Source organism: Syngnathus floridae, chromosome 14 (genome assembly GCF_059516105.1).
Source record: "Syngnathus floridae isolate MCC-2025c chromosome 14, RoL_Sflo_1.0, whole genome shotgun sequence".
Classification (NCBI taxonomy): domain Eukaryota; kingdom Metazoa; phylum Chordata; class Actinopteri; order Syngnathiformes; family Syngnathidae; genus Syngnathus; species Syngnathus floridae.
Genome location: NC_142426.1, coordinates 9,940,318 through 9,956,361, shown reverse-complemented (window position 1 = coordinate 9,956,361; position 16,044 = coordinate 9,940,318). Strand labels below are relative to the sequence as shown.

The following is a 16,044-nucleotide window of genomic DNA, read 5'->3' as shown; positions in this document are numbered from 1 at the left end:
CAGTATTAAATTGTTTTCATCTGGGAACAATTGGACTAAATTTATTTGCATAATCCTTTATTTTTTTTGTATATCGACGTCCTTTCATACAAACAATATAAACCACGGAAAGTAGCTCAGTGGATCTCCAAAAAACGTTATGCTATGAAGGGGTCTCAGTTACTCAGGGGGCTTAAGTGGTGTCTGTAACATAATGTGGTGAGTTATCATAGGAGGGCCACTGTTGCAGTATAAACGGCATGAGATGGTAAGTGGGGGAGTTCTAAATAAAGAACGTTGGTTTGTGAGATTATCCAGGCGACGAGTGTGAGGCAACACAGACTAAAATCTTCAGTCGGAGACATGGCTGAGATTCACTGAAAGGCTGTAATGATGACAAATAACAGTGGGCTGTGCCAGTATGACAGACTCCACTGTAATGCCAAGGTCACAATAGAGTAGCCATCGACCATTAAAAAGCTGGTCCCGAACAGCCCTGTTGACGTGGCTTTGTGTCTTTGAGGACAAAGATAACAGTGTGAAATGCCTTCTTAAAACCTTGCACTGATTGAGGAGAACAGCCACAGAGGCTTTGCTTGCATCAAGGATAACAACAGCACATGTTGGCCACACACACATACACACACCCAGCCTGTTTCACATAAATACACTGAGAGTGACAGGTAGACGGCATTCCTCCTTACATTTTTGTACTCCAGATTAGATGCCAGCCTCTTGAGAAAAAAACTATGAGAGCATCTTTCAGCGAAGTCCCCTCATTTATTTTGTCTCGATTTTTTTTTCTCCAATTTGAGAACTGGGTGTGTGGTCTTGGTTAATTTGATTTTTATGTACTTCACAGGTTACATTGTTTTCAACTGAGATGGCTTGGCTGTTCTATTACATAGCAGCATTTGGAAACATGAAAAAGCAAATTTATGAGAATCAATCAGAGGGGCTGTGTGAAGTTAAACAAATGGAAGTGGTGTTGTTTCGGCTGTGCAAGTGGGATGTTTTTTGTTCCCCAAAGAAGTAAAACTCCTACAATTTATCTCACCAACCTGCATCATAGATGTGTACTATAACAGGAACTGGACAGACAGTCCTAAGCACCAACAATCACAGTCCCTTCAAAGGTTAAGAGATAAAAAGAAGGTCAACAACTGCTGACAAGTGCTGAGATTATTTGCGTTCAAATAAGTGAGCGGACCTCTTACTGACAGCTGGCGTCAGGTTGCCAAATGGAAGCGAGAAATTCTTTGCAGCTGCTAAAGACCAAGTGAAGATATGTCTGATCATAGGTCAAACCTCTACTCATTAAAGGAGGCATACCTTGTTTATGCCTTAACACATTTACATCATCTCCTTAAACTTTAAATAGGAGGAGCCCTCAAAAATAGAGGCGTGTAGCATAGATACTTTTTCTTTTTAGCAGGAATAAGAGCATAATCATATCAAGGTTCAAGTGTTAAGCTTCTTTTTCGGTCAATCTTTGGTGTTCTACTTGGGCAAAGACTCAGACGTTCTAAAACTTAATGCTGTTAGTCCTTCACACATATTGTTCTCCTTGTTATGTCAACGTGTGAATTTATTTTCATTAGCTCTTAGAGACGTGATTGCCACTTTGAGGATCCAAGGACATGTTTTGTAATGAGATACTAAAGGCTCCCAGAATTTCACACCAAGAGTGTCTGGGGCCTCAATTTCCTGCCTCCTCTATCAAATGATTATTCCGTCTCCAGCAGAAATTAAAATAACAAAGACGTGATGTCACCAAAAAAACGGGGGGGAAGAAATCACTCCATACTGACATTTTCGTCTTATCAAAAAATAAAGCTATAGCTGTGTATACTGCAAAAATAGATCAACATGTTGGTAAAAGAGATTTTAAAAACTGATTTCACGTCATTAAAGTATGATGATTAGGCGTACCGGTAATTTAACACACAAATCGATTCACTGAAATCTGCCATCATGGCCATTTGGGGAAACAGGCAGACTTTAGCGGGGATTCACTGAGCAGCTGCTTAGGATTATATGTGCTTTATTGTTGACCTTGAGGCCCTGGCAGATGGGATTTCATTAACTCTATTTTAAGATCAGGAGATTTGTGCTCCCCTTTACTTAAACTCGGGCGTCCCGACATCCAAAACTGAAATGAGTCTTGTCTTTTTCCATTCAGATCTAATAACAACTAATAAGAACTGAGTTAGACCCTTCTGAACCAAAACCTAATTCCCATATTATTGAAAAAGTCTGTTGTTATTATTATTTAGGTGTGAGGTGCAAAATGCACAATAACTACATATATACTATGACTAAGTGTCTACATGCTAAAATATAAATTACATTTTGAGTTGCAGAATTTATTATATCAACAAGGACATGATGTCCTTTTTATTTTAATTTATTGCCTTGTAGCCAAATTGCTTCTGAAAGACACAAAGATTTTTATATTGCTATACTGTGATTGGTCAAGGATAACTCGCATCGGGCCGAAGCCTTGTTCTATCTACCTCCAAAATAGTCACTTTTCACGAGACCCCCAAAACACCATGATTATTTAACTGTTAAGATTGCATGAACAAAGACAGCAAGCCATTTTTAAAAATTTTGAATGATCAGTAATCTGTATCTATAACACCGACACAAGTCAACTGACTAATATTTGAAAAAATCTGAAATTTACCAAATTGGGTTTTTTAGGTTTTTGTTTTTTGTTGTTTTTGGGGGCGGATGGGGTGTTGTTGTTTTAGAAAGGGAGCGGCGATTTTGGAATTTTGCAGGTAGCCCATTTTTATGGAATATTTTTGTCAATATTCAATTTCATGGCATGTTGGAGCTATGTCAGCATTTAGTTGAAAAACATTTGGTTTAAAAATTATTATTTTCCAACCTATTTCAACCTATTGACATGTCCAATACTACATACGACTAAGCAAATATATCAACAGTAAAACTCAAGTATGGCAAGAAAATGACAACTACAGTAGAGGGGTGGTGCAATGCTTGATAAGCTTTTATTAGACACTACAAGTAGTGAATTGTGAGGGGGTGTTGAGGGAATCTACATCACACTGCAAGCAAAAGGTTTTGCTGAAGACTCCAAACTTCACTCCTCCTCAAAGCCTTTCTGTTGCAGATTTGGGGAACAAAAAAACAGCTATTAAATCTTCGGATTAGTATTGCTTTAGTTTAGTACCACTAAGCAATATACAGTATTGAACAATCGACTACAATGAGGTGCTGAAATAGCGTGTTTATAGTAATGATTCAATTTCAAAGCAGCATAGAAATTAAATGCAGCATGTGTAAAGGTCGGGTAGTGTATCAGCTGCAGGGTGCATCATGCACCAACCTTGGGGCCGGCATCACGGCTCTTGGCGCGTAGCTTGTTGACCTGAGACTCAGCAATGTCAGCACGCTCTTCAGCCTCGTCCAATTCATGCTGCAGCTTCCGGAACTTTCCCAGATGAACATTAGCCTGCTCCTCCTGTTTTAAATATAGGAAAATAGATGTTTACGGGCTGATGGTAGGGGAACAAGTGCACGTTTTCCACCAAATGTATTCACACGTACAGCCTCCTCAGTAGCTCTCTTGTAGGCTTTGACTTTCATTTGCAGCTTGTCGACCAAATCTTGGAGACGAGCAAGGTTTTTGTGGTCTTCCTCGGTCTGTCAAAATCAGAGCAAAGTTTAGGTCAATTAGAAAGAGTGTGTCCCTGTGGTAAAGAGAAGTGCCTTAATCATCAAACCTGATAAGTGAGTTCCTTGATGCGTCGTTCATATTTCCGCACACCCTTCACAGCTTCACTGCTCCTCTTCTGTTCCATTTCCACCTCACTCTCCAGCTCTTTAACCTAATCAAGGACAACCTTCTTAATTAATTTGACCATATGAAAGCAAGTTTGAACAATTTTGTGGGAATATTGTTGCTACAGAAAACAGCATTTCCCAAACACGTTTGTGACCTATATTTGCAGGCCCTACTTTATTGTATAAGTTATTGACAGAATTGATGGAGATTGATTACAACGGTAGACGAGCAAGCAGTTCATTCATATACCAGTCTGTGGCATAAGTCCACAAAGCCAAGACAAGCTTTCGTTTTCTGATGTGCAACTACTGTATTAGGATTGGAGGCACTGTAAGTCATGAATGCTACCTTGTGGGGAACGGCAGTATTACAACTAATGGCTGCTCAGCTATAGTCAACATGTTTATTTATAAAAATTAATCTAAGACCATTCTAATCCCGCCAGTTGCCCATCCTTGCAAATGAAATATAGATATACAATCAATGAACAAAGCAAACCTAAGTGACACAAATCAGAAATTGTCTTACCCTAGCCTCCAGTTTCTGCATTTGTTTCTTCCCTCCCTTCATTGCAATTTGTTCAGCTTCGTCCAAACGGTGCTGCAGGTCTTTGATGGTTTGCTCCATGTTTTTCTTCATACGCTCCAGGTGAGCACTGGTGTCCTGCTCTTTCTTCAGCTCTTCTGCCATCATGGCCGCATCGGTGATGGCCTTCTTGGCCTTCTCCTCAGCATTCCTGCACTCCTGGAGGGCATCTTCTACTTCTGTCTGAAGCTGGGAGGTATCTGCTTCCAATTTTTTCTTTTGGTTGATCAGGGAAGTATTCTAACTCAACAAAAAAGATTCAAGTGATTATTTAGTAGCAAACAGAAAGATGGTAGATTGGTGGATGTCATGTGCTTCTCTCACTTGTGAATGCAGCAGCTGCACCCTTTCACTAACATCCAACAACTCTTGCTCAGCAAGTTTGCGACTTCTCTCAGTTTGCTCGAGAGCAGCCCTCAGTTCTTCCAGCTCAGTTTGAATGAGATTGTTACGCCTCTCCACAATAGCAATGTTCTCTTTAAGATCATCATTGGCTCGGACAGAGTCATCCAGCTGAAGTTGGCAATCCTTCATATGATAACATCCACCATATTAATTTTAGCAACCTAAACCATGTCCATGAGGTATTTTTACTAGTTTACCTTCAGATGTGCATGAACAGATTTGAGTTGTTTCTGAGCCTCAGCTGCCTGCCTGTTGGCTTGACTGAGTTGGATCTCCATTTCATTGAGGTCTCCCTCCATCTTCTTCTTCAAACGAAGGGCTTCGTTCCTGCTTCGACACTCTGCTTCTAGAGAACTCTGCAGGGTGTCGATGGTCCTCTGCAGGTTCCTCTTGCACTGTTCCATCTCCTCTTCTTTCTCAGATATTTTGCGCTCCATATCTGCCTTGATCTGGTTGAACTCAAGTTGAACTCTCAAAATCTTGCCCTCCTCATGCTCCAAGGAGGCCTATGATGGATGCCAAATTGTTGAATCGGACATGGTTATAAAAAAAAAAACACACAAAGAAACCAAAGTTTAAATGAGCTTGTACCTCGGCTTCCTCAAGACCAGACTGAATTTCACCCTTTTCCTGCTCCAGCTGTTTACGAGCTTTCTCCAACTCATGAAGAGCCTTCCCTCCCTCACTAAGTTGCTCAGTGAGGTCAGAAATCTCCTCTATTGAAAGGGATTTGTTTACAATGAATTGGTTATTTAAGAAATAATTTATACTACATCATCAAGTTTCCCTTCCCTTATCTTACCCTGTAAATTCTTGTTCTCTCTCTTGACAGTTTCGAGTTGATCAATGGACTCTTCATAGGAATTCTTTAATTTAAAGAGCTCAGTGCTCAAACTGCGGGCATCTTTTTGGGAACTCTCCAGTTCACACTGAGATTCCTCATACTTCTGTTTCCACTCAGACAGAACCTGAGAATTAAGATGTAAAGCAAAGATTGTAATTTATACATGTTGCAAGAAAAATATTTGAACTATTGGAATTCCATGGATTTCTGGATAAATGAGTTATAGAATGTGATTTGATCTTCACAGTTTAAACGAGCTGTTTGTCTATTTTTGTGACTTAGAGCATATTTTGTGACCTTATGGAGAAGTAGAAATAGTATGGAATTCTAAAGGGTTCACATACTTTTCCTTGGAACGGTTTATAGGTCCTAATTGAGCAGAAGAAAAAAAGATAGTGGAATGATGTAAAAATGATATATGTACTGACCTTGTCAAAGTTTCTCTGCTTCTTGTCCAGAGCAGCAGCAGCTGCGTTTGACCTCTCAACATCCACCATGAGATCTTCAATTTCATTCTGCAGTCTGTGTTTGGTCTTTTCCAGAGAGGAACATTTTGCATTGACTGCTTCCACAGCTTCCTCTGCATCCTGCAGACGCTGAGCTAGCTTCTTCCTGCATTTTAATCCATGGTCCTTAGTTTACTGTGACACTCTCTGTGTTACTGTTGGGTATACAGTTGTGTTTTTAACTCACTTAGCCTCCTCCAGTTCTTCAGTCCTCTGGATGGCATCAGTTTCATACTTGGTCCTCCATTGAGCCACCTCAGCATTGCTTTTGGACATACCACGCTGCAATTCGGCCTTGGCCTCTTGTTCTTCCTCATACTGCTCTCTGAGCAGGTCGCAGTCGTGGCGAGAAGACTGCACAGCATGAGCTAATGCGTTCTTGGCCTAAAATGAATAGACTGTTTCAAATTGGTTCTTTGCAAACACACAGTGACATCATTTAAGTGTTCCGCAGTATTTTCGTACCTTTATTTCTTCCTCTAATTGTCGTTTCAGATCATCCAGTTGCTGGTTATAGGAATTCTTCCCTCTTGTCAGCTGAGAAATGAGAGATTCTTTCTCCTCTAGCTGTCTGCAATACTCATCTAGAAAGGTATGCATTTCTTGATTCTGGATTCCAAAATGTTGATATCTACTATATCGCTAATATTTCTTTCTGTATGGTTCTACTGACCGTTCTCAGCTTGGAGCTTTGCTTTCTGTGTGCTAAAGTCATTCAGGGATCTTTGATGTTCTTCACATTTATTCCTGTATTCATTCATTTGATCCTCCAAAGTTCGGTTAGTCTTCTCCAAATACACCTATGAGAAGAAAATTCTACAGGTCACGATCGTTTGTCACCATTTTGTGAACAACAAAAAAAAAATTCTTATCCATGTTTATGTTGAATGTTGCAACTCTGTTAATGTTGCTTCTGGTAATGTCAAAACATGACTTACCTTAGACTTGACAATGTGTTCCATATTGGAGACGACATCATCCAATTCCAGTCTGAGTTCGCTCTTCTCCTTTTCCAGTTTCTGCTTGACTCTCTGCAGGTTGTCAATCTGCTCCCCCAAGTCAGCCACACTGTCAGCTTGTTTCTTTCTCAGAGTGGCCGCAGTAGCTTCATGCTGCAGCGTGGCCTCTTCCAGGTCTCGGCGAAGCTTCTGGAATTCAGCCTCCCTCTTCTTGTTCATCTCAATCTGGGCAGATGTTGCTCCACCGGCCTCCTCTAGCCTCTCACTGATTTCCTCCAGCTCTCTTGCCAAGTCTGCCCTCTGCTTCTCCACCTTTGCTCGAGCAGCTCGCTCTGCCTCGAGCTCTTCCTCCAGCTCCTCGACGCGTGCCTGTTGGTTAAAACAGTGAAATATTAAATAATAATTTTCAATACCGTTTATGACTGGTTGCACAATTTTTACCTGAAGCTCTTTCAATTTTTTCTGTAGCTGCATTATTATGGATTGCTCGTCTTCAATTTTCACAGTCAGCTGACTAATTTCAAAGTCTTTCCTGAAATACACATAAAGAAGAATTATTAAGGCTTCTTAATCAGAATATTGGTCAGGCAATGGTTCAATGGAATTCTACTTTTTCAAACGTTCATCAAGCTGCTGTTTATCATTTTCTAGGTCCATAAGAGTTTCTTGGGTCAACTTTAAATCTCCCTCAAGCTTCCTCTTTGCTCTCTCAAGGTCCATTCGAACCTTCTTTTCTTGTTCTAGAGACCCTTCGAGCTTAAGGAAATCACAAAAAGAACAGATGTTGATATCTGGCAGTATATTAGCAATTATTAATAATTAATCATTTGAAATACATACATCATCCACTTGCTGCTCTAGTTTCGACTTGGCCTTGGTAAGAGTGTTGACTTTGTCTTCTTCACTCTGAAGGTCATCCAGTGTTTGCTGATGAGCTTCTTGTAAGGCTTTCTTCTCCTTGGTCAGTTTTGCAATGATTTCCTCCAAAGCTGCCATTTCTTCAGTCAGGTTCTTCACCTATTCATAGAAATATATTTTTAGCTGATACATGATTTCTTCAGGACATGGACCATCTGGATTGTACCTTGTTTTCAGTGGCATGTTTCTCCTTCTCCACTTTAGCAAGGGTTAATTCTAAGTCATCAATGTCCTTTTTCAGCTCGGAACACTCATCCTCCAGCTTCCTCTTCTTTGCTGTTAACTCAGCATTCATCTCCTCCTCATCTTCCAGTCGTTCGGTTAACTCTTTGGCTTTTGCTTCCATCTGGATTTTGTTTTTAATCAGACCCTCACACCTTTCCTCAGCATCACAAAGATTATCTTGTTCCTGCAAAATGATAATTGTTAATAAAAACAACCTTCATGTATGGTTAACATGTTACAAATACTGTACTAACTGCTTGAACTTGAAGCTGCAGATCATTCTTCTCTTGGAGAAGGGAAACCATTTTCTCCTCTAATTCTTTTCTTCGTGCTTCAGACTTTGCATAAGCTTCTTTCAACTTCAGGAATTCTTCCTTCATGTTGGCCATTTCCTTTTCTGCTTCAGCAGATCTTAAAAGAGGTTTGATCTTGAAGAACAGCTTCATCCAAGGCCAATTCTTGACTCCCATGAATGAACGGATATTCCACTGGATCACTAGTAGAGCATCTCTGGATTTTTTAAGCACAAGTATCGGCCATGTTAATATCATATGTAATAAAACACTATTATTACTCTAGTTTGTGCTGGTTTTAAAAGCAAATACCTGCGCTCCACCATCTTCTGGTACTCAATACGGGACAAAAGACCACGAGATCTCGCTTGAATGCCGGTGATGATTTTGGAGAGACGCTCATCTCTCATTTCCTCAAGTAGACCCAAGAGTCCAGCTTTAAAGAATACCTGTCAATGTCATAATGTACATACATGAATTTCATTTCTTTCTGATGTATAGGAATAATATTCAATGATCCGTAGGAAGCAGAAGAACCAAGATTCTCACCTTAGTGTGACCAAACTTATATTGATTGTGATCAATATCCAGTGACGCAAGGAGCTTTTCAGCTCCCTTTCTGCTGTCAATGAACTGTCCCTCAGGAATGGCAGCAGGATTCAAAATGCGATACCTATCAAATCAAATTAGGTCCATTTGAGCCATTGTTGTAATATAAATATATTGTATGTATGTGTATCATATGTATAATACCTCTGTTTGAAATCTCCATAGAGGATCCTGTTGGGGAAGCCCTTCCTGCAGATTCTGATGCCTTCCAGCACACCGTTACAGCGCAGCTGGTGCATCACCAGAGGGTTCTCCATGGCTCCAGGAGTCTTGGTCTCATTGGGGATGATGCAACGTACAAAGTGGGGGTGAGTAGACCTCAGGTTGGTCATCAGCTTGTTCAGATTCTCCTAATAATGTGGAGGGATTCATCATGGGTTAGATAGCAACCAATACTTTTCATGTCAAATCATTGTTAAAGATTGAGGAAATCCGGAAAAATACCCGATGAAGGGCAGAAACAGTCTGGAAAGATGAGCCCTTTCTCTTCTTCTCCTTCTTGCCTTCACCACCTTCAGCCATAGCTGTTCAGGGCAGATTAAGACATTATAATAATGTTTTAATTTGATAAAATCCCAAATGGAATTGCTGGTACCTGAATCTGATCCAGCATAATTAGCAAAGAGTATCCCCAATAATTTGAGGTTAGATTTCTGGTAAAGCCCAACAACAGTCTCATTTAGAGGATCTTTGTTCTTCACCAGCCAGTTGTTGATATTGTAATCAACAGTGCCAGCATAGTGCATCAGGGCAAAATGGGCCTCTGGTTTCCCTTTGACTATTCTGGGCTTCTGGAAATTGTTGGATTTCCCTAAGTGGTTGTCGTAGAGCTTAGCTTTAAAGGTTGCATCGCTGGCTTTGGGGAACATGCACTCCTCTTCAAGGATGGACATGATACCCATGGGCTGAGGAGAACATGACATTTTAGATTCCAATGTTATGTCTGATCAGTTATAGCTTCTCAGAAAAGTGTCTCTCACCTTTTCAATTAGGTCAATACAGGCCTGCAAGTCCATTCCAAAATCTATGAAAGTCCATTCAATGCCTTCCTTTTTGTATTCTTCTTGCTCCAGCACAAACATGTGATGGTTGAAAAACTGTTGCAGTTTTTCATTGGTGAAGTTGATACAAAGCTGCTCGAAGGTGTTGAACTGAAATAGAAAACGAATAAAAATGTAACCGAATGTCATCTTTGTACAAAGCAATACAAGACAAAGCTCACATCAAAGATCTCAAATCCAGCAATATCCAGAACTCCAATGAAGTACTGGCGAGGTTGCTTGGTCTCCAGTGACTGGTTGATTCTGACTACCATCCACAGGAACATCTTCTCATAAACAGCCTTGGATAGCGCTCCAACAGCATAATACACCTTCAAGACAGCAACCGAGCAAAACATTATGATAACTTGCACAATCTAATTATTAGATTGTCTATATATGAGTCCATTAGATTCTAATAGAACCCAAAACAGCGGTATCAAGAAAACATTAATCAGATGGATATCATTTTTTTCTTCAAACGACAAAGAACAAGTTGAATTCCTAGATTTCTTACCTGGGCGACATTTTGTCCCTTGGTGACCCACTCATTTCCTACTTTAACTCTTGGATGACAAAGACCTTTGATAAGGTCAGCGGAGTTCAGGCCCATTAGATAAGCTGATTTGTCAGCATCTGAAGACAAAACTCAAATTAAGTCAAACTTGTGTAAAATTGATCTGCCTTGACAAAGGTTTGCTCTGACCTTCAGTGCCATCAGCCTCTGCCTGTTCCTCACGCTGCTTCTGCTTAAACTTCATGTTACCATAGTGCATGATGGCACCCGTCAGCTTGTACACAGAGTTCTTTTCCTCTTGTGTGAAGCCCAACACATCAAATGCATTCTGTCAAAGAGAATACAGCATAACTATTTTAATGACAGATCATTCATAAGATGTTAGACTGAGACATAAGTACCGTATTTTCCGCACTATAAGGCGCACCTAAAAACCTCCAATTTTCTCAAAAGCCGACAGTGCGCCTTATAATCCGGTGCGCCTTATATATGGCCAATATGGATTCGTGGTAAGCTATACGTGTTTATTTTGTGTGTTGTGTGATATTAACATTTGAGCAACGTTGAGTTATTGATATATTGTTATTGTTTTCACTATTTCGAGTGTTACTATATTGTGATTGCATTAACGTTTGAGCAACGTTGACTTATTTATTCTATGCGCTTTATCATCCGGTGCGCCTTATATATGAACAAAGTTTTAAAATGGGCCATTCATTGAAGGTGCGCCTTATAATCAGGTGCGCGTTATAGTGCGGAAAATAAGGTAATAACATCCAAAATAAAATAAAAGCCTGACATCTGTTGCCATTAGTTCATCTGCATCGTCAATAGAGGCCACTTGTGTTTCCCCCTGAGATATGAAGGCGTAGTCATAAGGATTGTTTGTGATCAGCAGCATTTCTGAATGGGGTGTGAGACAAGGGCACAAGAGTAAGACAGTTGTAAAGCAGAGTGCATGAAACACAACAATTGGCCTTATAGTGTTTCACTCAAAACTGACCCAGAAGTTCTGGCTTTTTGTTGGACAGAATCTGGTAAAAGATGTGGTAATCACGCTCAGCCTTAAGTTGGAAGGTGACTCGAGATTTTTCCAGAAGGTCTGAAAGGATGTAAAAGGGATAATGATGCATTTGGTCAAATGGGCATTATTAAAGAGAGAATTATGTACAGTGTTTTTCTTACATGTTTCAATATCAGCAGAAGCCAATTTTCCTCTGGTATCAAAGTGAATTCGGATGAATTTACCCTGATTCATCGAGTTGGTATACATGGTGACATATTTAGTATTTAATAGAATTGCTATGTATTGTTACAATAAAAAAATATATATATACCGTGACAACTTACAAATCTGGAGGAGTTGTCATTCCTAATGGTTTTGGCATTTCCAAAAGCTTCCAGGGCAGGGTTAGCCTGGATGATTTGATCCTCCAGCGTCCCCTGTTGGAAAAGAGTATTAGGGTCTGCTGATTGCATATAAAAAGTTTGACATAGCAAAATTTGTGTACCTTGTCTTTGACAGTGGAATCTTTTTTAACACCTCCAGCCGCAATACTTGCAAAATACTGGATGACTCGCTTTGTGTTGACAGTCTTTCCTGCACCGGATTCTCCACTGTAATTAGAAAGTGTGCTGTCAGTATACCATACGTACTACATAGCTCTGAAACTCACCATTCATATTATTGGGAACACATGCACGATCTTATGAGATGAAACACATGCTAATAATGTTTTATATTGAGTGTGGTGTTCACAGAGGAAGAGAAGTAAAAAATTATTTTTATACATTTAATTATTGTACAATACAACTATATTGTTACATGAATTGCTCTATCAGAGTGTCAGTCAAAACTGAGCATTTTAATTGCAGTTTTGGTACAGCTTAATAATTGGGTCAAAATTATAAAAATAATGTTGAGGTCAACATGTTGATATATATGAAGTATATATACTTACGTGATTAAAATTGACTGATTTTCACGATCTGCAAAACAGGTTTTTAAAAGTTGTTAGTAATAACATTTGGCTAAAATATTGGCCAAAAGATTTGGAGACAGCTGGTACCTGCCAGCATGTACTGGTAGGCGTTGTCAGAGATGGAGAAAATGTGAGGAGGAGCTTCGCTCCTCTTCTTCCCCCTGTAGGCAACAACCACCTCTCGGTCGTAGACTGGCAGCCACTTGTAGGGGTTGACAGTCACGCAGAACAACCCGGAGTAGGTCTAACAAAAAAAAGGAATCTTCTAAGTTGCGTGACATCAAGAAATGACAGGAAAATGAATATGATTATCTTACGTAGATCATCCATGCCGCGTAACGCTCTTTGAGGTTAAACAGCACAGCGGGCTCGTGGAGGAAGGTCAACATCGCCATGTCTTCTATCTTGTCAAATTTTGGAGGATTCTGTTGCAGAATCTCTGAGCTTTTGACGGTCACCGTCTAAGGAACATGAACGTCAAATGTGTACAATGTTTTTTTATTTGTTTGTTTATTTATTTATTTTAAATCAAGCTTCTACTTTTAAGAGTAAAAATAGCATTTTTAAGATTGGCTCAGATCATTTTCTAACTGCTTCTCACTAGTCTGGAGAATAGTTCTTGCTAACAAGAATACACTCATGAACTTTATCTTTCAAGTGTAACTTTACTTTGTCTTTATTTTTAGGCCACTGAAGAAGCATACTGGGAACCACACAGGTCAAACGTCCAAGCATGCTGGGTAATTAATGTACGTGGAGTTTTAAATATTCACCTTCTCACCAAACCGTATTTTGTTCCTCTTTTTGTCAATGTTGGCAAAATTCTATTTGAGTAGCCATTAAGCTCACTAACCTTTCCATTTTCCGTCTGCACAGTGACACTGTCCCCATCTCGACTTGTGACGGAAGCCTTTACAAACTCTTCCACCGCATCAGGGACGAAACATTCCTTTTTAATGTCGAAGGTGCGAGTGGAAGCCTCCATCCGCTCCTTGTCTGACTTCCGCAAGTACGGGGCTGCTGCCCCGTACACAGACATCTCTGCATCCCCCATAGCTTCACTGTAAATGGAGAGAATAAGGACATCACAGATGGCAAACAGCAATCATTTTCATTATTTGCAATCATTTTAAGATTTCATTATTTGTAATTATTTTCGAGACTTAATAATGGAGTCAAACCATTTAGGTTTAGTTTATAATTTACCAGTGCGTCCAACTCAGAGAAAGCCAGAAGAAGTCTTGAGAATACGAACAAAGGACTTCAGCTACAAAGAAATCAAAGAGAATAGTTAATGTTTTTTTATGTATATTTCTAAATTCCTTGTTTGTTTCACTTATATTTAAGCTCATGCAATAGTGTTGTATGGTAAAAAAAAAAAAAAATGGTAAAAATTGAGCAAACTTACAAGATCCAGGTGAGGAGGACACAGCTGTGCAACCTGCAGGGATCACATTTATAAACCCTGATAACCCTGCCTTAATAGGCCACCACCCTTACTTACACACACACACACACACACACACACAAACACACACACACACACACAAACAGCTCTCCATCACTTGTGACATGACTCTCCAGCTTTCATCATGTTTGGCTGACCCCTCACGCTCAAATAATGTGACTTTTTGGGAACGGCGCCAGGAACTTTCTCCGGCATAACTCATCTATGAGTCATCCAAAGCACACGCTCTCTCTCCCCACTATCTTTGTTTTGACCACGTTTGTCAATCAACTCTTCCGGGAAATCATTTTTTCCAAGTGAGGCTAAAACAGAATGGAAATTTCTATGATGATGATGCCTGTGAGAACGGACACACACTGTGCGTCCATAAATAGTGTACCCTCCGTTGAGTAAATTATCTTCCAACACAATTACCAATACACACTTAATAAACACAATAAATAATTTCACTGCCACGTCCCTCACGTCCTGCTTGTGGATGCTTCCGTTTGAATTGAGGCCACTGAAGAACCTTGCATTGCTTTTTTTATTGTGTTTCTTGCATGAAATTAAATTTGCATAAGAAGCAGAAAAGTGACGGCAATTATCAAAACATCAAAATGTTGTGGCCCAAATTGATTAAGTTTTTTTTTCCCCTCACATGCCGCCAAATCCCTGACTGTGTCTCTATTCTCATCAGTGAGGGAGGACGTGAAAGTAAATGTTGACACCAGAAATCCTCCATGGTATGCTTGTGTTACTTCTTCAGTGCTTTCCAAAGCGAGTGTTGTGTTGTCATGTGTTAATTGACTTGCTAATCACCTCGCTCTGACAGCACTATGACAGATTTGAGAGGTTGGCCCAAATCAGTAATGGCATCATGTCCTTTTATTATACACAAAGTGCAGGCTTTCCTTTCTTGTTACTGTTTACATATTGCTGCTGACAGTTCTTCTGTCGTCAACTGTAATCCCCTTCATGCTGATAAAATAAATATAACTCATGGATATACTTGAAAGGAATGAATCCTGAATGATGCACATTTTAATATGTGCTACTGTTGAATGTTGGGCATGTCATACTTATAATGAACTGTCAAAGAGCAGCTGAAAGAAAATATTGACCCTCATTTGGAATGTTGTAGTACTCAACTTTAACCATAAATTTAATTACCGATTTGGTCATTTCTGTATGATTTCACTTGTCTGTGTCTCTATGCAAAGTCATCAAGTTATAATATCCTTCGCTGTATCTTGATTGTTGATTGTTAAGATGTTTTATTCGTTGTATTAAAAGTTGGGTCAGGGTTTCAAACTGGGGTTAGTGTGTCTTCAACCAGTAGGTGTCAGTAATGCCCACTGAAGCTGGTGCCACCTCGCCGTAAAGCAAAACGAAGAACAAACTGACGTAACTTCCTGTTCACGAACGAGTCGTGAATTGCATTTCCCATTCGCCAACGAACGAATCTGTGATTGAACACCTGCACTATATGATATAAAAGGAAGGGTTTACAGACGTGGGTTAGGGTTAGGGTTGCTCTCGCTTTTGCTGTGCTTAGGGTTAGGCTTGCTCTTGCTGTGCTTAGGGTTAGGGTTAGGGTTTGTGTTAGGCTTGCTCTCGCTTTTGCTGTGCTTAGGGTTAGGCTTGCTCTTGCTGTGCTTAGGGTTAGGGTTAGGGTTTGTGTTAGGCAGGGTTTTTTTGAGTTTTTCCTTGCCCTTTTGGGAGCTTAAGATCAGGGGATGCTTTGAGAATAATTGTCAATTTTGGCTATGTGAAGCCCTTTGAGACTATTTGTGATTTAGGGCTATACAAATAAACTTGACTTGACTTAGGCTTGCTCTCGCTTTTGCTGTGCTTAGGGTTAGGCTTGCTTATGCAACCAAATCACCTCAGTTGTTTATCACTTCCTCTGATATTT

The 16,044-nt window shown here is 39.9% G+C and overlaps 1 protein-coding gene and 1 long non-coding RNA gene across 2 annotated transcripts; one reads left to right on the top strand and one right to left on the bottom strand.

Moving 5' to 3' along the window:
• Positions 1 to 2,975: 2,975 nt before the first annotated feature.
• Positions 2,976 to 13,964, bottom strand: LOC148387664 (myosin-7-like). The gene is made up of 38 exons (XM_088396018.1): positions 13,886 to 13,964; positions 13,533 to 13,740; positions 12,997 to 13,140; positions 12,767 to 12,923; positions 12,659 to 12,686; positions 12,209 to 12,314; positions 12,048 to 12,140; positions 11,883 to 11,946; positions 11,701 to 11,799; positions 11,497 to 11,600; positions 10,887 to 11,025; positions 10,698 to 10,816; positions 10,363 to 10,512; positions 10,121 to 10,291; positions 9,736 to 10,045; positions 9,585 to 9,664; positions 9,285 to 9,490; positions 9,081 to 9,204; positions 8,844 to 8,980; positions 8,493 to 8,748; positions 8,180 to 8,422; positions 7,936 to 8,112; positions 7,706 to 7,851; positions 7,537 to 7,627; positions 7,075 to 7,464; positions 6,810 to 6,936; positions 6,602 to 6,720; positions 6,324 to 6,520; positions 6,059 to 6,242; positions 5,589 to 5,754; positions 5,378 to 5,502; positions 4,984 to 5,292; positions 4,706 to 4,909; positions 4,325 to 4,621; positions 3,735 to 3,839; positions 3,559 to 3,654; positions 3,338 to 3,472; positions 2,976 to 3,112 (listed from the first exon to the last, which is right to left on the bottom strand). Exons 2-38 carry the CDS (start codon positions 13,731 to 13,733, stop codon positions 3,092 to 3,094), a joined length of 5,820 nt encoding a protein of 1,939 aa, XP_088252144.1. The 5' UTR covers positions 13,734 to 13,740; positions 13,886 to 13,964; the 3' UTR covers positions 2,976 to 3,091.
• Positions 6,106 to 14,596, top strand: LOC148387663 (uncharacterized). Its single transcript, XR_015862531.1, has 4 exons — positions 6,106 to 6,728; positions 9,306 to 9,448; positions 13,366 to 13,428; positions 13,556 to 14,596. It is a non-coding gene; the product is annotated as an uncharacterized LOC148387663 (long non-coding RNA).
• Positions 14,597 to 16,044: the final 1,448 nt, after the last annotated feature.

Bases quoted from the DNA above. Each gene is read 5' to 3' on its own strand.
- LOC148387664 (XM_088396018.1), bottom strand. From the start codon at position 13,733: ATGGGGGATGCAGAGATGTCTGTGTACGGGGCAGCAGCCCCGTACTTG. The intron at 6,937-7,074 runs GTAAGTCATGTT...TTCTTCTCATAG, and splicing joins AACACATTGTCAAGTCTAAG to GTGTATTTGGAGAAGACTAA. The intron at 5,503-5,588 runs GTAAGATAAGGG...CCCTTTCAATAG, and splicing joins AGAGAACAAGAATTTACAGG to AGGAGATTTCTGACCTCACT.